General features: G+C 45.2%; 1 protein-coding gene across 1 annotated transcript; it reads left to right on the top strand.

Annotated features, from left to right (window-relative positions):
* Window positions 1–9,325: 9,325 nt before the first annotated feature.
* Window positions 9,326–25,525, top strand: PLCD4 (phospholipase C delta 4). The gene is made up of 16 exons (XM_087819594.1): window positions 9,326–9,393; window positions 9,539–9,697; window positions 11,345–11,575; window positions 12,700–12,833; window positions 13,401–13,632; window positions 16,304–16,505; window positions 17,438–17,582; window positions 19,399–19,551; window positions 21,226–21,417; window positions 22,637–22,793; window positions 23,087–23,203; window positions 23,438–23,610; window positions 24,136–24,271; window positions 24,626–24,775; window positions 24,850–24,957; window positions 25,223–25,525. The coding sequence occupies exons 1-15, from the start codon at window positions 9,372–9,374 to the stop codon at window positions 24,954–24,956; spliced, it is 2,310 nt and encodes a 769-aa protein (XP_087675720.1). The 5' UTR covers window positions 9,326–9,371; the 3' UTR covers window position 24,957; window positions 25,223–25,525.
* The last annotated feature ends 6 nt before the right edge of the window (window positions 25,526–25,531 follow it).

Raw genomic sequence — 25,531 nt, 5'->3', positions numbered from 1 at the left:
TCAGAGCATGCCTTTCTTTTTATCCACATATATGATTTCCCTGCTTACTATTCCTGCTGCTCAGTGGCTGGGAAAGATGCAGCCACTTTGAAAGCATTGCTATCAAAAGCCTAAGAAAAACATCTGGAATAGGAAACCACAGAATGAAATGAGATTTTTGAGTGTTGTGGAATTTAATTTTTAAAATTATTTTATTTCAAAAGAGATACAGCATAAACTGAAAAACACAACAAACCTAGCATAATTGACAAATAGAACACTATCTTCCAAACCAACAGCATGCAAACTTTTTAATTACACTGGAAATATTTTACCAAAATTAATCATAACTGGACCATCAAGCAAGCCTCAAAATTTTTTTTAAAAATTAATAGAATGTTCTCAGAACTGAACACATAGGATTAAGCTAGGAAAAAGAAAACTGAAAAGTCCCTGTTTGAAAAAACAGGTAGTACAAAGTAAGTCAGACAAAGAACAGCAAATACCATATGGTTTCACTTGGATGTGGAATCTAATGAACGAGCTAAAATAGAAACAGACTCAGATACAGAAAACAGACAATTGTCAGAGGGGAGGGGGCTTGGAGGCTGGGTGAAAAAGGTGAAGGGGATTAAGCAGTACAAGTTGGTAGTTACAGAATAGCCACAGAGATGTAGATTACAGCCTAGGGAATATAGTCAATATGATAAATCTGTATGGGTCCAGGTGAGTACTTGAAGCAGCAGGAGACCGCTGTAAATTACATGATTTTCTAACCACTTTGCTGTATATCTGGAACTAGTATAGAATAATATTGAATATAAGCTGTAATTGAAAAATAAAAACATACGAGGGGAAAGGGAGTAGGAGGATGTAGAAAAGGGTATAGGGGGGATAAGTGGTGATAGACTTGGTTGGTAAGCACACAATACAATATACAGATGATGTATTATGAAATTGTACACCTGAAACAATTTTATTAACCAATGTCACCCCTATTAAATGCAATTTTTAAAAAATGTATAATCCTAAAAAAATAATCAAAAAGCAAGTAATACAATTCTGAATAACCCCAGGGTCACAGAAAAAAATCACAAAAGGAAATTATAAAAAAAAAATTAATTGAATGATAATGAAAATATGCCATATCAAAACCTGCGGTATATGGGTAAAGCAGTACTTAAAAAAAAAAAGATACATTACCTTAAATTCACACATTATAAAAGAATGGTTGGTCAATGATCTAGGTTTTCATGTCAAGAAACAAAAGAGAATAGCAAATTCAAAAAAGAAGGAAGGATACCCAAAACACCATGTCGGTGAATTAGAAAACTAATGTACAATAAAGAATCAACACAGCCAAATATTCCCTTGAAAACAAAGTTGATAAACCCTTAGTAGACTTATCAGGAAAAAACAAGATGTATCAACAATGTTAGAAATGGAAAAAGACATTTTCATATCTTATAATCACCAATTTCATAAACTTCCAGAGACTAGAAAAATGACTATCCAATTCACTTTCAAAACAGTATAACTCAGCCACCAAACCTATCAAGGATATCAGGAAAGGAAAACCAGGGCTAAACTCCCATGAATAAAGACATAACATCTTCAGACAAAACAAGCAAATCAAAGCATTATATAAAAATGATATATCTAATTTGAGTTTACTGCAAAAATGCAAGATTGATTCAATACTTGAAAATGAACCAATGCAACCCACCACATAATCAATGTAAGAAGAAAAATCCACAATCGTCTAGGTAGACACCAAAATGAATATAAAATTCAATACTGTACCTATTCATGACTTAAAAAAACTGAAAACCAGGAATAAAAGGACATATCCTTAATCTAATGAAAAGCATCCCCAAAAACTCTACAGTAAACCTCTCATATTGAAATCATTATTGATAAAATATTGAAATCATTCTTCATGAGATGAAGAATAAGATAAAGATGTTCATATCAGCTCGTCCAGCGTGGCTCAGTGGTTGAGTGTCGACTTATGATCCAGGAGATCTCAGTTGGATTCCAGGTCAGGGCACATGCCCGGATTGCAGGCTCAATCCCCAGCAGGGGGTGTGCAGGAGGCAGCCCATTGGTGACTCTCATCATTGATGTTTCTATCTCTCCCTTTCCCTTCCTCTTTCTGAAATCAATGGAAATATATATATTTTAAAAATATGTTCATATCACACTTCCATTTATCATTATACTGGTGCCAGCCAGTGTGATAAGACAAGAAAATACAAGACAAAATTACAAGGGGAAAAAATGCTGACAACATGATCGTGTACATAATCTAAAAGAATCTACAAGTTCTTAGAATTGAGTGAATTTTGCAAAGTCAATATACAAGGAAATCAACTATGTGTTTCTAAATACAACAATAAATAGAAAATGAAGTTTCAAAAATATATCATTTATAATAGCATAGAAATAGATATATCAGAAGACATGCAGAACTTACACATTGAAAACAATGAACATTCTTGAAAGAAATGAAACCTCCATAAATGGAGAGATATATCATCTTCATGAACTGGAGAATAGTAGTGTACAAGGATGCCAATTTTCCTAATTGACCTGGTTAAACTCAATTCTAACTAAAATCCTGGCAGGTTTATTTTAGTGAGAACTGACAAGCTGATTCTAAAATGTGTATGGAAATGCAGAGTGCCAGAACAACCAAGGAGGTCTTGAAAAAGAACAAAAGTGGAGTGTCCCCCATTCCCAGATGTGGTCCTTTAACTTTCAACCTGTTGGTAATACCTTTTCATAGACATAAGTCTTACAAATATACACACTTGTATTTTGTTATATGACCTTTTCTGAAAGGTCTCTTGTGGAATATACCATTTGTATTTTTTATTCTATCATTTTAGTCTCTGGTTTATTTTATACCTTCTTGTTTCTCTTCCCATGGGTGTTTTTGTTTATTTTTAATTTTGTTGGAATGGAAGAATGGCTATATATTCCCTGGTCTTTTGAAGTTATATATCCTGCTTTTAATTCTACTTTTAGTCTCACTGATGATTTTTAGATGAAATTTAATATTTTGTATTGCCTTTTTGACCCCCAAGAGGGGCTTTATGTCAGAAGTGCGAGTAGTTTGGCTGGATGAGCTGGGGAACTGGACTCTGACTTCCTAGCCTGACTGTCCCCCAAAACAAAAATGTTTAGGGTATCTCCCTTGGGTGTCAGGAGGAGGATCTAGGCTTGTCTGGGTGGCAGCGTGAGAGTATAGAGTTTATGTCTTCCTCTGCCAGCTGTACCTTCATTTCAATTTAGGGCTTCTGGGCCTTTCCTGGGCATGGTTCCCAGAAAGTCCCTGTGCTGCTGCTGCCCTGATCAGGTTTCTGGATCTGTTAATAATAGACAACAGTGGGGGAAGGGCCAGGATCATTATGGAAATAGAAGTAACCAAACCAGATGGACAGTTCCTGTGCCTGGGGCCGCCTGTCCACTTCCTGATCTAAAGAGCATCCTGCAATGAGCATGTCTTCTAAGCCACTCTTTGGAGCTATTCTAACCTGTGAAGGTCTCCAAGTGCCTGCCCCCAAAATCAGAACACAGGATCGGGGAGCACTGTTTATGGGGACACTGAAACAGAATTTTTGAGAACTGAACTCTCCCAGAAAATTCAGGATTATTGAGAATCCTCCCCACAAAACACCCAGAAGGGAAGAAGGTTGGGCAGCAATTAGGTGAAGCAAATAGTGACTCAGAAAGAGGAAACCATGTATAATCCTGGAGTGCTGAAGAGGAGTGGGCAATGCGAAGGGGAAGCATAAGAAAATAAGGACATGATGATACTGAGGAAGTAGAAACGGGAGAGTGAAACAAGCATATGAGACACGGCCTCTATTAATTAAAATCTGAGATCCACACGGTTTAAATATTGATACCCCCTTAATCTTTCTGTTCCCCATGATGGCCTCCCTCTTCTGCCTCCCCCCTCTGTATACTCCTCTTCCTTTATCAAAACCTGCTCTCACTAAAATACGGTAAACATAACCCAGGTATAAATTATGAGAAACCAGTAAGGCTTCAGAAATTACCAGTTGCAAAAATTTGAAACCCTCTTATTATAAAACGTAACACAGATACAGAAAACTACATAAAGAAAATGTATAGCTTAATAAGTTATTATAAAGTGAAGACCCTTTTTAGCACCCAGAACTGGAAATAGAACTTGACCAGCTATTTCAGATGCCAGATCTGTGCCTTATTCCATCACACCTCCTTCCTCCTCCCCAAAGTAACCACTATCCTGACATTTATGGTAATCACTTAGGAGGATTTTATTTTAATGGGACTAAAGTTTAGCTATAAATAATCACTAATGGTAGAATATTAGGCAGTTGAGGGGTGTGTGTGGGAGCTGTGAGAGGCAGCCAGGTCTCAGCACACTTAAAATCACATCATTTCATACAGTTAGTTCACCCTGTGTCTATGATTAAGACAGACCTCATTGGAAAAGGATCCCACAGAAGTCCAAGTAAGTACAGGGCTGTGCCCTATGCCCTCAGCTGTCTTATTGTCATCTACTGGTCTAGAAAGAGCCATACCCTGCAGTCTTTCCAAGGCAGAGCAAAAGTAGGTCCCAGCTCACAGTGCTTGGGAGAGTGCAAGGGACTGCTTGTCTCTGCTATTGATATGTGAGTCCAGGGCATTGCCTAAACTTTCCTGGGCCTCAGTTTCTTACTGTGAAGTATGGGATCATAATAAAGCCCTACAATCACCGATTCCTCTCCTAACTTGGTCGTCTTTCCTCAATCTTGGTTTCTGTTTCAGCTGCCTACTCATTCACCCTTATATAAAAATCTCATTACCTTCCTTTCCCAGTTGGGTCTTTCCAGTCTTGCGCTTCTCTTTTTGCCCTTGATTCTTACGCACCATCAGTCTGCTTCATCTCTACACACACCATTATAAACACACATGTATGTCCTTGCACACTGGAGGTGCTGAGCAAATGCTCATAGAATGAATGGATGCAAAGAACAAATGAATTCCTGCATACGTTCCTTAAATACTTAGCGAGTGCCTATTGTTATACATGGGTACTAACCTGTCCCTCTACGCTCCAGATCATCCCTCTCCTCCCTTTCTCCTCAGCTTCTTCCTTTCCCATCCTATTCCTTTTTTTTTTTTTTAATTTCACTGCACCGCGGAGCTAGAACGAGTGCCCTGCCAGGCAGCATGCAGAGGCACAGAAGCAGGCAGGCTGGTGGAAACGGACACCATGGAAAGGAGCCAGATGAAATAAGGGCAAAGACAGCTGTATAACATGCAGAGAGAAACCAAGCAGAATGAAAAGCCGTGATTCATGGAGCACTGCAACTCAGACACTCCTTGGATTTCACTTTGAGAGCTCTGGCCGGATTGGGGTCAGTTAGGGCTGGCACCAAGATGAAAAGCAGCCAGGCTCCTCCTCCCTGGAGATGTGGTGCTCCAATCCCTCCCCTTAATGCTTTTCTACCCACTCTACCCCCACGACGCCCTCACTGACCAGTGTCCTGGGCCTTTAAGACTTGGTGGGCTGGACTGAAGACAGCTCACACTTCTCCCCTCCCCACTCCTTCCTTCTGGCTGTAACTCTGCCAGTCACAGCAGCAAACTGCAGTAGAAGAGGGGAGGAAGCCAGGGAGTGCAAGCGGAGCAAAGGAGAAAAAAAGCCGGCTGGGTTTCCACAGTGAAGAGCATTGCAGAGCTCACAGACACAGGACTGCTATCCTGCACACGGTAAGGGCCTGGAGGCTCTGACCAGCCTCTGTTCCAAGTTCTGTCCTGCCTGAGCCCCTAGCTCTGCCTTCCACATGCTTATGTGCCCTGATTAAATTGCACTCTGGCCCTGGCCCAGTGGTTCAGTTGGTTGGAGCGTTGTCCTGTATACCAAAAGGTTGTGGGTTCGATTCCCAGTCAGGGCAGGTGCCTGGGTTGCTGGTTTGATCCACAGTCAGGATGCATATAGGAGGCAACTGACTGATCTTTGTCTCTCACTAATATTTCTCATTGATGTTTCTCTCTCTCTTCCCCTTCCTCTCTCTCTAAAATCAAGAAACATATCCTCAGGTGGCAATAAATAGATATACACCCTGGACTCCTTTGCTGGAACAGGTCACAAGGCTCTGATCTCCTGGTTTTCTCTAGCTTATCCTCTTTGACTTGCAGTTTTCCTGCTGGATGGTGTCAGTCACTTCTTTATATGGGATTTCTTAGCTACCCAGGGCTGCTACTCAGAGGTGAGCCCCACCATAGAAAGAAAAGGGAATTGGAGTAGCTGTGCTTTAGCATGGATTCATTAACAGGTAGCTGAGGGTTACCAAAAGAGGGTTGGCCAAGACCCATGTGGAGTCTAGAAACCCCGGGAGAGTTGCAGGACTTCCCTGGAAAGAACCAGGGTTTGGGTTCTGTACCTCATTCTTTGCTTGCTCACTGGACCAGGACAGTTTGTGGGCATGCCCAAGTGCTGTTCTGGGAAGAGCACTTGCTTCTAGTCCTTACTTTGCCATCAACCAGGTATGTGACTTTGGACCCGAACTTCCTGGTCTGTGATAAGAGGGAGTTTAGGGTTTCCCAGGCTTGCCTGTGTATCGGGTGCTTGGTAAAAATAAATCTACCTGAGCCCCATCCTTGGAATTTCTGATCTGGTAGATTTCGGTTGGGGCTAAGGAACCTCTGTTATAAAACACTCTCCAGGGAATATTGATATAGCCAGGAACCTCTGGAGTAGATGTGTCATAAAGGAATCTTCAAGCCCTGACTTTCTGAGCGCTATGACCCACATCTGGAGCCATTCTGTCCTGTTTATATGAACCTGGTCAGGCATAATCCTGCTCAGATACAAAAGAGTAGACAAGATGTAATGACTTTGGGGGTGGGGGGAGTAGACAAAATTATTCTCTTCCTTCCTGCTCCTCAGAGAGACCCGAGACACCCTGAATTCCACTGTAATGCCACTGGCAATTCTGCCAAAGTCCATGTCCAGGTGACATAAGCCACCTGGAAGTTGAGGACCAAATCTTGCTTGGCAGCCCTGGCCACTTCCCACCTTACTTTGTGTCTCTGTTTTCTCATCTGTACTATAGAGGAAATTATCTGTACCCTCTAGGATCTCCATATGGGTATCCATCCACGAGAGAACAGCTAAGACCCAGCCTCTCTTACTCACAGTCTTCACCCTCGCTCGGCTCCTCGCCTCTTGCTCTGGCTCTCCCAGGTGCCCTGCGTCTTCTTTCCTAACTGCGCCTGCATCAGCTGCAAGCATCCTTCCCGTTTTGCCTTCAGACACCAAAGGAAACACCAAGGCCTAGAACACCTGGGTTCTAAGTCACATTCTCTGGGCAGTTTGTTTAGTCAGTCTCCTAGGATACAGGGGAAAGTGAGGCTGAGCAGAGGGATGTGCTACTGGACCACAGTTTCAAAATCCTCACAGGGGTCGAGAACCAGAAAAAAGAGACGAAGAAGTGGTGAGGAGAGGGATGAGAGGAGAGTAAAGAGAGGCTGACAAGTGAGCAAGTGGGGAGGGAGAGAGAATAGGAGAGAAAAGGGGAGCTGGGGAGAGAGGGAAAGGAATGGTTAGGCAGAGGGTGGGGAAAGGAGAGAAAATGAGAAGAAAGAAAAGGCTGTTTTGTGGGATATGAGGGAAACAGGACATGATGGAAGAGAGAGACAAAACTTTGCTATTTCTCATAGATTCTTAGCCCTGCTTTAACCTGCTTCCTAGTGAAAGCCCTTTCTAAGGTGAGATCTCTGAGCTGGTCATGTGGAGATCTTGGTTCTTGTCCCAATTTTGCCACCTAGTTTTTTGGTGACTCTGGCAGTTGAGCTAATCTTTTTAGTGCTCAGCCCTTTTCTCTATAAAATGAAGTCCAGCTCTGACACTCTGTAACTGGTGTTGAAACTGACTTTCTTATGCATGGCCACATGTCACCTAGATACAGATTTGAAAGAGTGATTCAGGAATGGGAGCAGGATTTGAATGCCAAGTCCTGGGGTTGGAAGTGTTTGACAAAAGAGGGTAGAAGAATTTTCTAAAGCTCGTCTAAGAGGAGGGAGGCTCCAAAGTAGGGGTATCCTGGTACTTGGGCTCTGTTTTCAGGCTTTCCATGTTTTAGGATATTATTGTGTGGCTCCCTGACCCAGGTATAAGGGAAAGTAATTCTGTCTTCTCCCAGGGCCACGGTCCACCCTATCCCAGAGTCCCTATGCCCCAGACACGGGAGCTGAAGTTCAGAGAGGAGATAAGGTAGGATGTTGGCAAAGGGGTTTAGACTTCAGCCCCAGGCTGACCCGCACCCCCACCCCCACCCCCAGAGTCTGAGGACCTGAGATACTTAAGAGGGACCTGTTTGTCATACTTTCTACTTTAGTTTTCATATAGCTTTTGCAAGCCTCAGATTCCAAACTATGCATCTCTACCTAGAGAATTAGAGATACTTTTCTATCTCCCCAAAGCACTCTGGGGCTCTTCCTCCATCCAAAGGTTTCTCACCCAGGCTCACACATTCAGTCTCAGCCAGCAAGACCTTTTCATCTTGGAACCATTGCAGGGTTCTTTCTCTCCTGAGAGATGCCTTGAGTTGTCTTTCCCGCTTTGGTACAGACTGATTCCCAACCTTCTCCTCTCCCTCTGGCACCTGTACATTGCTTCTCATTTAGAAGGCCTTCTCTAGGTCCTACACTCAGGGAAGCTGTATATTCAGTGATCTCTACCTTCTTTCCAAAGACTTAGTTACCCCCAGATGACTTTGTAGGCTCTCCCCACTAAAGAGACATAGGGCACTAACATGCTTTGTGACCTCAGACAAGTCACATCACATTTCTAGACTTTTGCTTTTTCATTTGTAAAACATAGGGAGTTGAGCTGCATGGTGTAGTTTTTTTAAAAAAAAAAATGTTTTTATTGAATTTAGAGAGCGAGGAAGGGAGAGGGAGAGAGAGAGAAACATCGATGTGAGAGAGAAACATCGACGGGTTGCCTCCCGCATACCCCCTGACTGGGGCTGAGCCCACAAGCAACCTGGGTATGCGCCCCGACTGGGAACCCAACCCGCAACCTTTTGGTGCACAGGAGGATGCCCAGCCAACTCAGCCACACCAGCAAAGGTCACGACATACTTGGCTTTAAATTCTGAATCCCTACGTGATTTGAGGCAAGTTTCTTAGCCCCTCTAAGTCTTAGAGGCACCAAATTCCATCGAGAAGTAAGAAGAGCTACAGATTGTATAGATGAAATGCCTGATACCAGTGGGCCATCCGGAAACATTTGTTTCCTTCTCTTTCTTCCTTGATCTGTTGTTAGACCACCAAGTTGAGCCCAGTCCTTTGCTCTTTCTTACTCCTTTAGGTGACTCTGGCGCCTGCTGGTGGAGCAGTGGGTGATGGCATCCCTGCTGCAAGGCCGTGAGTACCCCTGCAGAAGAGGGCTGGGGTGGGGGTGGGGGGGAACAACCCAGGGACGGGGAGGAGGCTGAACTCCTATTCAAGGGCTCCTCTTGGGCCCTCCACCCCCCTGGTCGGCTATCGAGCCCTGCTTCTCCCGGCCCAGGGCTGCCCGTCAATCAGGATGTGCTGCTGATGCAGAAAGGCACTCTGATGCGCAAGGTGAGATCCAAAAACTGGAAGAAGCTAAGATACTTCAAACTTCAGGAAGATGGCATGACAGTCTGGCATGCCCGGCAGGCCGGAGGGAGAGCCAAGGCCAGCTGTGAGTGACGTGGATAGCTCAGGGTGGGCATATGGGTGGGTGGAACCTGAGGAGCCCAGAAGCCTGGGAGCAGGAGAGGGACCAGGGTCCTATGATGTACCCTTGTGCTGTCCCACTTGTATCTAGGTCTGAGCCTACAAAGTGGGAATTACAACAGTACTTGCCTCTTAAGGCTGTTACTAAGATCAGGTATTGCATGTAAAGGGCTTAGAAGAGTCCTGGCACATAACAAGGCTCAATAAACCATAGGTTATATCTTGTTATTTTTATTATAATAAAAGCATGATCTCAGGCATCCAACTGCCTGGATTAAAGCCCTGGCTCTGCCACTTTCTAGCTGAGTGGCTTTGGACAAGTTACTTAAACTAAGCTTCAGTTTCCTCATCTGTAAAATGGGTGTTAAACAGTACCTACCTAGTAGGTTACAGGAACTCAATAAATTAACGTCTAAAGCATGGAACCTGAAACCAGGTGCATTTAACAAATGTTAGCCATTATGGTAAATATTTTTAAATGTCATAAATGCATCATACGTGTGCATTCTATTGGCTGAACACTTTATGACCCCTCTAAAAATCTGATCACAGGACACATCTAAGAGAGTCTGCTTTAGAGACACATCAAAGCTTACAATCCAGCTCAGCTGTAGTGGCTCAGTTGTTGAGAGTCAACCCATGAACCAGGAGATCACGGTTCGATTCCCGGTCAGGACATATGCCGGGGTTTCAGGCTCAATCCCCAGTAGAGGGCATGCAAGAAACAGCTGATCAATGATTCTCATCATTGATATTTCTATATCCCTGTCCCTCCTTCTCTCTGAAATCAATAAAAACATATTTTAAAAAAATTTCTCGCCCTAGCCAGTTTTCTCATTGGTTAGAGCATCAGTCCCCAGACAGAAGGGTCCCAGGTTCAATTCCAGCCACGGGCACATTCCTCGGTTGCAGGCTCCATCCCTGGCACCAGTCAGGGTGCATGTGGGAGGCAACCAATTGATGTATCTCTCTCACATCAATACCTCTCTCTCCCTCTCCCTTTCTCTCTCTCTCTTTCTCTCTCCTTTGCTCTCTCTCTCTCCCTCCCACTCTCTCTAAAAAGCAATGGGAAAAATATCCTTGGGTGAGGATTAAAAATAAATAATAATAATAATAATAAATAAAATTTAAAAATAAATATTTCTCTGGCTCTCTCCTATCTGGAAAAAGGAAGCCTCAAACCTGGAATGGGAGAATTGAAATTGGTCATATCATGCTTTGGTGTAACTGCTTCTACCCTGCAACTGTGCTTCCATTTATCAGCCTCCCCAGTCCTTTTGTGATCACTATGTACACTGGCCATGTAAGGGACCATAACTTATTTAAGATGAGGACACTGAAAATTAAGTTCCTTTGTCTGTGACATCCTGCCAGCTGAAAGCTGGAAGCCAGGTGTTGCCATTCCCAGCACAGGCCCATTGACATGCTGCCTATGAACACAGCAGTGATTCATGTGGAACCCTGAATCCCTCAGGTCTGCATCTCCCTGTGGAGGTTGGGGTTCCTCTCTAAGGCGTCACAGAGAAGAAGGGAGTAATTAATAGCCCTTGGCCCTTAGTTCCTGCTGGCAAACTCTCTTCCTCAGTCCCCGCACTTGCTCCTTCTCTGGCAGTCTCAATCTCTGACGTGGAGACAGTGCGTAATGGCCATCAGTCTGAGTTGTTGCGCAGCCTGGCAGAGGAGTTCCCCCTGGAGCAGGGCTTCACCATCGTCTTCCATGGCCGCCGCCCCAACCTGGACCTGGTGGCCAACAGTGTTGAGGAGGCCCAGATCTGGATGCAGGGGCTCCAGCTATTGGTGGACTTTGTCACCAACATGGACCAACAGGAGCGGCTGGACCAGTATCTGCAGGATGGAGTCAGAGTGGGGGCTGGGTCACTGAAGGAGCAGATGCTGCAGAGCTAGGGACAGGTGGGAGGGGATACAGGGCTAGGGAGGCCCAAGAATCCAAATGGGGTGGGTAAGGGCAGCTCAGGTCGACGTGAGGCTGAGAACACCGAAGGAAGAATCGAGGTTTGAGATGGCAGAGGCATAACCAGGCAGAGTTTGGGCATGAGTCAGGCCCCCTAAGATTGGGGAAAGGGACAGTGAGAGGTCAAGGACCAAACAAGGTGCTGATCCTGGGAGATGAACAGAAGATCCTAGTGGCATTAACTACCAGGGGGGTGGAAACAATCCCATAGAGGGCTTAGTGGCATAGACTCACTTCAAGTTGCCTAGATTGTACTCACCTTCTGTGCCAGTTCATACATTCTTTCATACATTCATTCACCATCTGTGAAGCAGAATGTAGCAGGTACTATATGCCAGGCTCTAGGGGTACAGTGGGAAATGTGACTCAGATATTGCTTTTGTCAGGGAAGAAGATGAAACTGTGTAAATAATCTAAGTACCATGGAATTGTTGTGGTACTTAGATTATTTGAGGGCATTCAAAGGAAGGAGAAATATTTAATTCTAGCTGAGAGGGTTCTGAGAAAGCTTTAGAGAGGAAATAGTATTTTAGCTGAGTCTTGAAAATGAGGAAAGTTTGAACATGAAGAGAGAAGGAAGGAAAGCCACTCCTGTGTGAAGGAATAGCATGAGTTAAGGCCCAGAGATAGGAAATTGAAGAGCTGGAGAGCTGGGACATCAGAGAGCGGGTAAGGCTAAAGTACAGGAAGGACAGAGATGTGTTGAGAAGACTGGGTTGGGGCCAGACCATGGGGGCGCAGGAGATCTTAACCTCTATGTTAAGGAATCTGGGCTTTCTGCAGGTAGCAGAGGAGTCCCTGCAGGCACCTGAGCCATGCAGGGATAAGATAGATAGGTGCTCTGGTGGGACTATTCTGGAAGCTAATGTGGACAGTTAATTGGCATTGGGGATAGACAGGCAGCAAAGACAGGGAGAGAGAGATGTCAGCAGATGAACATGCACACACTTCTGTGCACACAAACACACACACAGTGCTTTTGCCTTGACTGGGACCTGGATGGCTGAGTGACTGGTTCCTGCGTGGAGACAAAAACCAGGACGGTCGGATGACATTCCAAGAAGTCCAGAGGTTACTACACCTGATGAATGTGGAAATGGAACAAGAATATGCCTTTCAGCTTTTCCAGGTGAGCCTTCTGGGGAAGGGTTTGCAGAAGCCAGCCAAGGCCACATTCTCACTTGACCAGAAGCACCCTGACCCTATCCAACAACACTCATTTTTTGAATCTCTATTATGTGCCCCCAGCACTATGCCAGGCTAAGCGGAAAGTGTAGGCCATGGTTCTTACTCTTTAGTCTTGTTGGAAAGATGATTGATACTCTTATGAAAGGTAAGTTAACAATATATTTTTACATCAGACCTCAAGGATCTCTCTGCCACTGGCCAGACTTTCACAGGTGCCTAGTACAATGGAAAAATCCAACTGGAGTGTGAATAAATAGGACGGATATTTTGACCTTTGGGGCATTTCAATTCTTTCTAGTTGAAAATTTTCTTTAGTAGCAAATAGTGTGAAATTTTGCTTTTTACTTACTAAAGTGGCTTCTTTAATGAACACGAAATATCAGGTGTCCTGTGAAAGCATATTTAGATCCATTTGTCAGTAAAACTGTCCTTACAAGATAAGTCAAGGCCATGAAAGTTGCTGCTAAAGGGTTTGTCTGTGTCCACTCTCCTCTAAACCCTCCTGTAGGCAGCAGACACGTCCCAGTCTGACACTCTGGAAGGACAAGAATTTATAGAGTTCTACAAGGCATTGACTAAGCGTGCCGAGGTGCAGGAACTGTTTGAAAACTTTTCGGCTGATGGGCAGAAGCTGACCCTGTTGGAGTTTGTGGATTTCCTCCGAGAGGAGCAGAAAGAAGGAGACCGTGCTTCTGACCTTGCTCTGGAACTCATTGACCGCTATGAGCCTTCAGAGAGTGGTAAGAGGACCAGAGCAGAGAGGCACCAGACATGGGGGCAAGATGGGGGACCATGACCAGAAAGGCCCAGAGACCAGCAGCCTTCTGCCTGACTCAAGGAAGGCTGAGTCCACCCCTACCCTGACCCCCTGCCCAGCCACCTTCATCTCATTCAACCACTCCTCTGGAAGGAGAGCAGCCATTTCTTGCCCAGACAAGACAGGGGTCTCCTCTGGAATGCTAGATCGCTCTGGAGGAAGACCATGCCACAAGACCCCTTTGTCCCACATGCTCATGTTACACATCTTTCACTTGCAGAAAGTTCTTCTTGATATCAACTTTTGGCTTCAGTGGAAATGGAAAATCCTTGGTCCTCTTGCTTTGGCCTCTTCTCCTCTAATGCATATGATCCCTTTTCCTCCAGTTCTCTTCATGTTTGCCATCTCTTTAAACGCTGGTGCTCTGCCCTTTCCTGGGCTTTCTTCAAATTTACCAAATGGCTCATTAAGTCACTAAGCCCCTGAAAGCTCTAGGAAGCTAGTCAGCCCCTGGTTGAGGGGAATGATGATGAGGCCAATCACTTAGCTTTTATCAAACACAGCTAAAATATGCCCTCTCCGCCCTCAAACTTTTCTCCTTGCCCTTTTAGTAGACATCTTCCCGCGCTCCATTCCCTTCAGAATGTGAGGAATTTACATTATTAATAATAAATGATTTACAAGGCACTTTCATGTGTCTTACTTCATTCAGTCCTCGCTAAAACCTTGTAAATCAAGATTGGGCCTTTGCCAAGACTTCCATAATGTGCCAATTTCTCTACATGCCTTTTCTCTTCTAATCCTTCCAATGACCTGTTGAAATAGGTTCTATTATTAAGTCAGTTGTGCAAAAGAAGAAAACGTAGGTTTAGAACAATGAAATGACTTGCTCAAAGCCAACAGCTACTGAGAGGAGGAACTGGGATTCAAACCCAGGTCATCTGATTCTTACTTGGTGCCTCTCTTGAGAATGAGGGTTAGAGACGACATGAATGAGAGCTGGACAAGTGACCCAGGTTTCCTAAGTCTCAACTCCCTCTTCCTTTCATTCATTCATCCACTCACACATCACCTCCACTAGTGCTTATTGAGGACCTAAATGTGCCAGGACTTACGCTAGAAACCAGAGATACAGTAGTAGGTCAAAGCAAGGACAATGTATTCATGGAACTTAGAGAAAGTGTTGAAATCAGTAATTTCAGATTCATGGGGGTGCTCAAAGAAGAAAGGGGGCTGAAAGCAATCATTTCAGAAAACCACATGGAAGAGGAATGCCTCAGGGTTAAGAAATAGAATCTTCTATTCCCAGTGCAGAACCCAGTATACATCAGTTACATTTATTCTACCCTCCTTTGGCACTGGACTATCAGATACTATACTCTGTCTACAGGGTAGTATCAGTCAAGAGACCTGGCTCAAGTTCCCACTCTGCTTCTTACTAACTGAGTAACCTTGGGCAGGTTGCTTAATCTGAGACTCAATTTTCTCATTTTTAACATAATTGGTGATCAAATGAAATAATGCCTATGAAAGTATCTGGCAGCTGTGGACTTAACCTAGCGATCTGATGTAGTACTGTAAAGAATGAAACTTGCTGCCATTCTTCAGCATCTCCAGATCTTGTCAAACCTGGAACAAGGAAGCTGGGCATGAGAGTCTAGTTTTTCTGCCTCCCAAGGGACCTCCCCTGCAGCAATGTTACCCTCAGTGAGACTGCACAGCCCAGTCGTGTAGGATGTGCTTCTGACACCTTGCTGCCTGGGTTCAAGTCCCTACACTTACTGGTTATGTGACCCAGGATAAGTTACCTAACTTCTCAAGGCAGATTACAGTACATCTACCTCATGTACCTCATCGCGTTGGTGAGAGCATTAAGAGAGATTTTACGGCAACATCCTTGGCATAGAGCAAGTGCTCAGCAACTGTTAGTTGTTGTCATTGTTACTATATGAAGCCCATGCTGAAATGGTGAGGGCTATGGAAGGAGTGAAAGGACCCTTGAAGAAAGTGTGGTCCAAGGCAACGTTGGACAGACATTCTTCAAACACTGTATGGGAACTGACAATAGGAAGAAACCCTCAGGTCACAGTTGACAGCAGCTACACAGCCCAGGGAATAAAACAGAAGTACCTTGGTTGTGTCACTAACAAGTCTTTGACTTTGATTTTCTCTGGGCCTCAGTTTCCGTATCTATAAAATTACCCCTTCGGGCTGAATACTGTGCTGTCCATTATGGTAGCCATGGACTCCATGTGACTGTTTAAATTTAAATGAACTAAAATCAAAATTGAAAATTCAGTTCCTCAGTTACACAGCTACATTTCAAGTTCTCAGTACCCTTATGTGTCTAGAAGTTACCATATTGAACAGTGCAGAATAGAACATTTCCATCATTGTGGAAAGTTCTATTGGACAGCATCGAACTAGAATGAATGTAATGATTCCCCTGGTAGCATTAACATTCTCTGAGGGTGGAGATGATTGAAATGACAGACACTGGGATGGGGCAAGTTTGGGTTCTGGAGGCCGGGAGTGGACATCATCTGACAGGCAGGGCCCTGGAGAGGGGTGGGGTGGAGGACTGGCTGTAGGTGTGCTGGGGTGCTCCCATTCAGAGTTCTCTCATTCCAGTGTCCCCCTGCTCCACACCCTAGGCAAGTTGCGGCATGTGCTGAGCATGGATGGCTTCCTCAGCTACCTCTACTCGAAGGACGGAGACATCTTCAACCCATCCTGCCTCCCCATCTACCAGGATATGACTCAACCCCTGAACCACTACTACATCAATTCCTCTCACAACACCTACCTGGTGGGGGACCAGCTTTGTGGCCAGAGCAGCGTCGAGGGATATATACGGTGCAGTGGGGAGGAGGGGAGGAGGGTTTGAGCTCACGAGAAGGGAACACTGTGGGAAATTGAGGACATTGTCAGTGGATAACAGGGATTGAAAAGATATTGTGTGGGATGGGTTTGGGGGCTGAGGATCCCTGGATATTTGAGAGACTTGCAGGAGATACTGAAGACTGGTGGGAGAGTGGTGTTAAAACCTATGGGTAAATGGAGCTTCTCTTTTTTTCATAGGCTAGGAAACTCTCTTGGAACTCAGAGGTCCTGACGGATATATTTTAAATAAACTGAATGTTAAATGGAAGGCAGTAGAGCATAGGAGTTAAAAACATAGGTCCTGGAGTCAGACCATTTGAGGTCAAATCCTAGCTCCCTTGCTTGGTACTCGGGGGCTAAGTATTTAAGCTCTCTAGGCCTCACTTTCCCCATTGGTGAAATGGGGGTGAGACCAGCGTCTATTCTGTCTGGGTTAGTGAGATAATCTGTGTCAATGCCTAATAAATAGTACCTGCTTCTATCGTGATTAATCATGGATTAGAACAAATCACCAAGATATCTTTGCAGTTGCTACTGATCTAGTAGCTTCAGGGCATACAAAGATGAATGGGGCATATAGTTTCTGCCCTAAGAAGTCCAGTAGAGAAAATAAATTTACATTTGAATAACTCAGGTTTTGTATAATGAAATGCAACCAGAACAACAGAAGCACCATGAGGCAGTATGTGACTGCTTGCTAAGGAAAGACTATGAGCTGGTTGGGGGTGAGGCTGGAGATCAGTGTGAGCTACAGCAGTGTTCCAATGGTCTATGGATATGTAGCTTGAAGGGATCTTGACAGATAAGTGCCTGTGAGCAGTTTTCTCCACAGTGGAGAGAGGGTCCCTAGGTAGAAGATCAGACCTTGACCCCTCCTGTCCCTGGGGGCTTGGGGGTTCTTTCAGGGCCCTGAAGCGGGGCTGCCGCTGTGTGGAGGTGGATATATGGGATGGACCTAGTGGGGAACCTGTCGTTTACCATGGACACACCCTGACCTCCCGTATCCTGTTCAAAGAAGTTGTGGCCACTGTAGCACAGTACGCCTTCCAGGTAGGAGCCGCAGGAAGGGAATATTGGTGAGGCAGGAGGCTCTGAGGAAGGAGAGGCTGGCTCTGGGTCTGGGGGGCACGGGAGGCTACATCAAATGGCAAATAGGTAAACAAGATTTTAACTGTGAAGAACCAGGAAATTTTTTTAAAATTATTGATTTTAGAGAGAGAAAAGGAGAGAGAAACATTGATTTACTGTTGCACTTATTTATGCATTCATTGGTTGATTCTTGTGTGTGCCCTAACCTGGAAACAAACCAACAACCTTGGTGTATCGGGATGACACTCTAACCAACTGCGCTACCCAGCCAGATATTAAGGGATTATTATGAGTGTTAGCTGTGTTACTAGTAATTAGTTGTCATAGAGATAATTGCTAGCTATTAGTCACTTCTAACAACTTCTGTCACCTGTCTGAGAGAGGGTGGATTAAGAAATAGACAAAGTGGTGGGTAGGGCTGGGGGGTGATAAGAACCTGGACATGAAAGCATGAGAGTTTAACATGAACATGTAACCAGGAGAGTGGCCTGTCCTACCCACTCTAAGCCTGAAAACCCTAAGTTCCCAGAGGAACCTGGGTTGGATCTGACACTTGTCTGAGATTTGGGATCCCAAGCGTGACTTTTATTTATTTTATACTTTAAATTTTTATTGTCCCTTCACTTTTTTTACTTTCTTAATTACATTTATTGGGGTGATATTGGTTAATAAAATTATATAGGTTTCAGGTGTACAGTTCTATAATACATCATCTGTATATTGTATTGTGTGTTCACTACCTCAAGTCAAGTCTCCTTCCATCATCATTTATTCCCCCCTATACCCTTGTCTACCTGCCCCCCACCCCTCTTACTCTCTGGTAATCATCATACTATTATCTGTATCTATGAGGTGGGGTTTTTTCCTTAATCCCTTCACCCTTTTCACGTAGCCCCCCAACCCCCTCCCCTCTGACAGCTGTCAGTCTTTTCTCTGTATCTGTGAGTCTGTCTCTATTTTGCTTGTTAGTTTATTTTGTTTAGTGAAATCATATCGTACTTGTTTTTTTTCAATTTCACTTAACATAATGCTCTCCAGGTCCATCCATGCTGTAGCAATGGTGAGCTTTCCTTCTTTTTTACAGCCAAGTAGTACTCCATTGTGTAAATATAGCACAGTTTTTTGTTGTTGTGGTGTTGTTTTTAATATATCTTTACTGACTTCAGAGAGAGGAAAGGAGATGGAGGGAGAGAGAAACATCAATGATGAGAGTCATTGATCGGCTGCCTCCTGTGGGCCCCCACCGGGGATTAAGCCCACAACCCGGGCATGTGCCCTGACCAGGAATCGAACCACAATCTCCTGGATCCTAGGTTGATGCTCAACCACTGAGCCACACCCTGCCAGGCTGTAGCACAGCTTTTTTATGCACTCATCTACTGATAGACACTTGGGCTGTTTCCAAATCTTGGCTATTGTAAATAATATAAATCTTGGCTATGAGCATAGGGGTGCATATATTCTTTCGAATCAATGTTTCAAGTTTCTTTGGATATATTCCCAGAAGTAGAATCGCTGGGTCATAAGGCAGTTCCACTTCCGCTTTTAATTTCTTGAGGTAACTCCATACTGCTTCCCACAGTGGCTGTACCACGACTGACTTTTAGATGTGAGGTGGGCTCCAGACCCAGCAAAATCTCCTTGAAGCCTGGAATGGTGTTGGAGGAGTTTAGCAATCAGGGTACTCAGTTGAGTGTGTAACTAGATGGTCCTGGAGAAGCAAGGAGGTTATAGGCTTTAGAAGTCTGGCTCCAGCGTCCCCTTCTCTCCCCATCAGACATCAGACTATCCAGTCATCTTGTCCCTGGAGAACCACTGCAGCTGGGAGCAGCAGGAGATCATTGCACACCATCTGACCGAGATCCTAGGGGAACAGCTGCTGAGCACCACCTTGGATGGGCAGCTGCCCACTCAGTTGCCCTCCCCTGAGGTATGGACCCTGCTCCCCCAGCCCTGGCTCTTCTGTGGCTTCCATATCCCCCCACTTTGGCTCCTTCCTCCATGTTTTTCCCTTCTTCTCACCCTCAAATGGACCATCTTGCTCTTCATATCCTTTAATTTTTAAAAATCTAATTGAACATAGAATTCTATTTATAGTTCTCTAAATTTTAAATCAATGATTTACTTTATATTTAGTTTTTCAGTGGAAGTGTCTTAACTGTTTCCTTGAAAGTTCATAATTGTTGTAGACTATACCAACAATAAAGAGAAAGGGAAATTCCCCCACCATAATGTCAACCTTTCCCAATAACTGCTGTCAACAGATTTTAAATGCTTATATAAACATATATGTGTATACATATTCCCATTTTAAAAGAGTGATTGATTATATCGTACGTCAGCTATAAAAAAGTGAATGGGGCTATTCTCTATATCCTTTTATTTTTATTTTTATTTTATTTTTTAAAAGTATATCTTCATTGATTTCAGAGAGAGGAAGGGAGAGGGAGAGAGAGAGAGATAGAAACATCAATGATGAGAGTCATTGATCGGCTGCCTCCTGCATGCACCCTACTGGGGATCGAGCCCACAACCTGGGCATGTGCCCTGAGCGGGAATCGAACTGCGATCGCCTGGATCCTAGGTCAACGCTCAATCACTGAGCCACTCCTGGCTGGGCTCTCTCTATCCTTTTATATCACATATAACATATATCACAGATGTCATTTCATGTATAATATTTTTCCTTTTTAACAACCCTATGGTATTCCATTTCGTATTATGGGCCATATGTTATCCAACCAGTAGATGGCAAGCATAACCAGTAAATGGTAAATATTTAGGTTGGTAATAATTTTTCATGTGTATATGCAGCTTTGCCCCATTTATTCTTTCTTTGAGGTGGATTCCTAGAAGCAAAATTGCTGGGTTGAAGGCTTTGCATGTTGACATTTTGGTTATTATTACCAAGTTGCCCTCTGAAAAAAATACAAAATAACCCTCCCACCAACAGTATAAGAGAGGGACCACAAAGTATAAGAGAGAGATGACTCATAAAGGCAAACAAGGAAAAAAGTCAAGTTCTTTAAAAGGAAAGGCCTGTCTTCTTCTTTTGACCTAATATATAATATTATTTACCCACTTTGAGGGTTTATATGATTTATTGATATATAACAATGTTTAAATGTTAGATATTAATGCTCTGGAAAATATTTTTTCCAGTCTATTTCCCTTTTGTCTTTTTTCTTACCTCTGCCTCACAGGGGTGTTTAAGCTTTACACAGTCAAATACACTCATCATTTTTATGTCTTTTCATCTCATATTCTAAAGGCTTTCCCACCTTAAGATTATTCAAAAAGATTCTCTGCTCTCTTCTAACATTCTTTATATTTACATCTGAATCTTCAATGAGCAATCTTTATGTGTCAAATGTGAGGCAGAGATCCTCATTTACTTTTTCCATGTGGATAGAGAGGTTACCAGTTTGCCTGACAATATAAATCCCTGCTGTATGTGTCAAGCAGCTTTCCCGTGGGCACTTCTGACCACTCACTCACTTCCCCTACCTTCGAGGCGGCCCTGTGAGAGCCATAGGACTTGTGCGACCCCCAGGAGGGTTTCAGAGCAGACAGGTAGCCAGGCCCCTTCATTTTTGCCCCCTAGGAGCTTCGGAAGAAGATCCTGGTGAAAGGGAAGAAGCTAAGGACGCTCGAGGAGGATCTTGAAGAAGAGGAACAGGAGGAAGAGCTAGAGACTGAGCTAGAGGGGCAGCAGGAGGCGGAGCTGGAGCCGGAGTCCCAGTTTGAGTCTGAGACGCAGGAGCTGAGCCCTCGCAGTAAGGACAAAAATGAGAAGGTAGGCCAGGAGCGTGGTCTTCGCTCTGGCATTTGGTCCGACTCTCACAAGCTGAGAGCCCATGTGGGAAGTCTAGAGCCAGGCAGGGTAGAGGGCCTAGGAGCAAAATGCCCCTTGCCCCCACTGAAAGAGGCAGAAGAATGCATCCTTGGCATCGTGATATATTGCCATACACAGCTATATTGCAGTGGCTTTCCAACTTCTTTGAGCCATGAAATCTTTTTAAATGAAATCTTACCTGGAAGCTCAGTATACAAAATAGATAAATGCAGAGCCATCCTAACTGACATGCCCATTTGGCTCTATCCTGGGCCTCCCAGGTAACTCCTGAGACATCTTTGCACTACTTCTAAGTCTCCTTAAAGGCAAGTTTGAAAGCGACTGGTGCGTGTGCGCAGCATTATTATATTGAGCTTAGTTGGAGAAAGCTACTTGGAAAGGGTGGGTCTGAGGTGGAGCCAAAAATAGCCAGAGGAGCAGGAAGAGGTGGGAAGGTGAAGGCTCTAACACTGTGTCTGAGTGGTCCAGCTCCCTGTGGGGAAGGGGTTTCACTTGCGGGACCACCAAGATCCTGGTTTGAAGTCTGCATTTCTTTTTTGTGTGCACTTGCCTGGCTCAGCTGACTAACTCCTGGCTTATACTGTTTCCCTTGGAGCTCTGGTGTCTAACCTGCTGCCATGTGCAGGGATGGAAATGGGAATTCAGGAGACAAAAGATAGTACTCTGGGATCCGCACATCCTCCCAGATGTGACTTCCATGACCATTTGCACACCTTGACATATCTACCAGGGTTCATGTACATTTAGACCAAAAAGAATTGTTGTTTTAAAAGAGGAAAGGCAGGGAGGATGACACCTCTCTGTTTAAAAATAATAATAAATTTAAAACCTGTTACTCAGAAAGTAATATAGAACACTCTTCAAGTCCAGAGGAAACTAATCCCATCAGTGTATGTAGCTGCCTTTATTCCCATTCCCATCCCCAGGTTGTGATGTGCCCGCTGCTTTGTTCGTCTGTCTGTTGTCAGATTATGGTCCAGGCTCCTCTTCCCAAGCCTGGGCTCCCTCTCTTTCCCAAGCAGGTGAGGCAGGAGGGAGAATGCACTGGGGAGGCAGTGGGCAGAGGCTTAGGTTGGGTGGGGAAGTTCAGATCTTGGCTATTGGCATCTTCCCTCAGATTGCTGATGATTCGATTCCATCTTCCTCTCTCCTTTTCTAGAAATCCAAGCCCATCTTGTGTCCATCCCTCTCTGCCCTGGTTGTCTACACAAAGACTGTTTCATTCCACAGCTTCACTCATTCAAGGGAGCACTACCGCTTCTATGAGTTATCGTCTTTCTCTGAAACGAAGGCCAAGAGCCTCATCAAGGAGGCCGGTCAGGACCAAAAAGGAGGGACAGGGAAGAAATGGGATGGGTAGGGTCAGGCCTGATGGGCAAGCAGATGAGTTCCCAGAAAGAAGACAAGGAAGCTAAGGAGGGATCAGAGAGCTAAGAAACTCCTCAGAGCAGGCTTGGGGACAGGAGTTATAAATAGTGGGCTCAAAGCTCTAGGGAGAAGCTGGGGGAGATGCTGGGGAGAAGACTGAAGCTGGTGGGTGGGGTCCTTGGGACCAGGGAAGGGAGAGCATCCACCCCCTTCCATCTGTCTACCTACCCCCTTTTTACAGGCAATGAGTTTGTGCAGCATAACGCCTGGCAGTTAAGCCGTGTGTATCCCAGTGGTCTGAGGACAGACTCATCCAACTACAACCCCCAGGAATTCTGGAATGCAGGCTGCCAGATGGGTGAGGGGGCAGTAGGGACAGGGAAGGGGGAGTGGAAGAGCAACAAGTGGGCAATAAGATCCTGGGTGGCAGAAGGACCAGGGAATGCTCCAGGAGGGCTAGGCTGAGAAAGATATCTAAGGAGGTGTTCCCAGCAGACCCTTTTATACCCAATATGTCTTTTTAACTCTCTGAAAGAGAGGCTAGATGGCCTCCAAGGTGAATCCTTCCCCTCTCTTCTTCTGGGGCCCTCAGTGGCTATGAATGTGCAGACGGCGGGCCTTGAGATGGACATCTACGATGGGCTCTTCCGCCAGAACGGTGGCTGTGGCTATGTGCTGAAGCCAGACTTCCTACGTGACACCCAGAGTTTCTTCCAACCCGAGAGGCCCATCAGCCCTTTCAGAGCCCAGACTCTCCTAATCCAGGTATAATGGAAAGCAAACATGTTGGGAAGAAACTTGGGAGAGCTGAGAAAGAAGCAGGGGGAAGAGGTGGCTAGGCCGGACAGGAGTGCAACAGGTAAAAAGTAACTTGTGAGACGCAGGACTTTGGAGCCAATTGCCTATATTCAAACCCATTTACTAGCTGTGAAATGCTGGGCAAGTTCCTTAACCATAGTCTCCTCACCTGAAAATGGGGGTGATTCTACTACCTACCTCGCAGGGTTGTTGTGATTAGTTAAAATAAAGCGCTTACAACAATGCCTGGTGCACAGTAAATGCTATAGGAGGGGTCGCTGTCATTAACGCACCCTGAAACCTTGTTCGACTCCTACTTGGATGCATTTTACACTCACACAGATCACTAGTAGAGAATCTATTACCCATGGAGGACTGGCTTTGCGACCCCAAAGCTAGAGCACAGGTCCTGCATTTCTCCTCCTATTTTCTCCCTTGCCCCCCGGGGCTTGAGAGCTGGAGTGGGGCTGGGCTGAGTGGAAACTATTGCAGGTGATCAGTGGTCAGCAACTCCCCAAAGTGGACAAGAACAAAGAGGGGTCCATCGTGGACCCGCTGGTGAGGGTGGAGATCTTCGGCGTTCGCTCAGACACAGCCCGGCAGGAGACCAGCTATGTGGCGAACAACGGTGAGACTGGGCAGTGCTGGGGGGGCCTGACTGTCACTGCCTGCCATCCTGCCCTCCATCCAGTATAGTCCGTGCCACCACCAACCTCCCCCCACCTCCAAAGAGGCAGCATGGAACAGGACGAAGAGCCAGGGCTTGGATGTCTTCAGTTTGCATCCCGGCCCCTCAATTATAAGCCCCAGTGGCCCGGGCAAATTGCTTACCCACTCAGAGCCTCAATTTCCTCACCTAGTTGCTATGGAAATTAAGTGAGAGCACACAGGGAAAGAAACCAGCGCGCACCCCCTCCCCCAAACCAGTCAACAATGTCTGTTCCTTCATTCCCTCCCTCATTCATCCCACCTTCCACCCCAGGTTTTAATCCGTACTGGGGGCAGACACTGTGCTTCCAGCTGCTGGTGCCTGAGCTGGCCATGCTGCGTTTTGTGGTAATGGATTACAACTGGAAACCCCGAAATGACTTTGTTGGTCAGTACACCCTGCCTTGGATATGCATGCAACAAGGTGAGCGGGTCCTTCCACCCCTGGCCAAACCCCCTAACTGGCTGCCTTCCTAATGCTGTCCTGCACCTTTCCAGGTTACCGCCACATACACCTGCTCTCCAAGGATGGCACCAGCCTCCATCCAGCTTCCATCTTCGTGCACATCTGCATGCAGGAAGGGCTGAAGGAGGTTGAATCTTAAGGTGGGCACTTCATGGGAAGGGCGGGTGCACTTGCTTTAGATGGCAACAAAAACCTGGAAGAATGCTCCAGAAAGCAGAGGTGGTGAAAACCAAGCACGGGGTTGTGAATTCCCAGGCACAAAATTTCCTCACCTTTCCTAACAAGCAAATCTAGGACCTGATTTTTCACCTGCTCTCTCTTCTCTTTCCCAAAACTTTTGGTATCGTTCCTGCTCTTCCCTTTTGCGTACTCTATACTGGAGTTCCTTCTTTCCTTTTGCTTTAGGCTTAGTCCCATACCCGGACCCAGGACTACTCTCATCAACTCTGGCTCAAAGGCAGATTGCAACTACAAATCCAGAGGGGTTTGGGGCAGAGAAACCCAGAGAGGCATTATCCCTCTCCCCCACCTTACTCAAAAGTCCAGAGCCAAGGAAGGGAAACACCAAGCCTCAAGCCTCCCCAAGCAAGGGCTGGGGAAAGAGACCCGACCCTGACTGTACTGTGACTCTCAAGAGAACACTGCATGGCCCTGAGAGCCCACACTGGACTGCTCCCTGCTAGCCCCACCAGTGTTAATAGAGCTGCTCTCCCC

The sequence above is a fragment of the Miniopterus natalensis genome, chromosome 8 (genome assembly GCF_054644295.1).
Source record: "Miniopterus natalensis isolate mMinNat1 chromosome 8, mMinNat1.hap1, whole genome shotgun sequence".
Classification (NCBI taxonomy): Eukaryota; Metazoa; Chordata; class Mammalia; order Chiroptera; family Miniopteridae; genus Miniopterus; species Miniopterus natalensis.
Note: the sequence above shows the minus strand (reverse complement) of the source record. Positions and strands in the feature narration are given on the sequence as shown.

Bases quoted from the DNA above. Each gene is read 5' to 3' on its own strand.
- PLCD4 (XM_087819594.1), top strand. From the start codon at position 9,372: ATGGCATCCCTGCTGCAAGGCC. The intron at 9,698-11,344 runs GTGAGTGACGTG...CTTCTCTGGCAG, and splicing joins AGGGAGAGCCAAGGCCAGCT to TCTCAATCTCTGACGTGGAG. The intron at 23,611-24,135 runs GTATAATGGAAA...AAACTATTGCAG, and splicing joins CCCAGACTCTCCTAATCCAG to GTGATCAGTGGTCAGCAACT.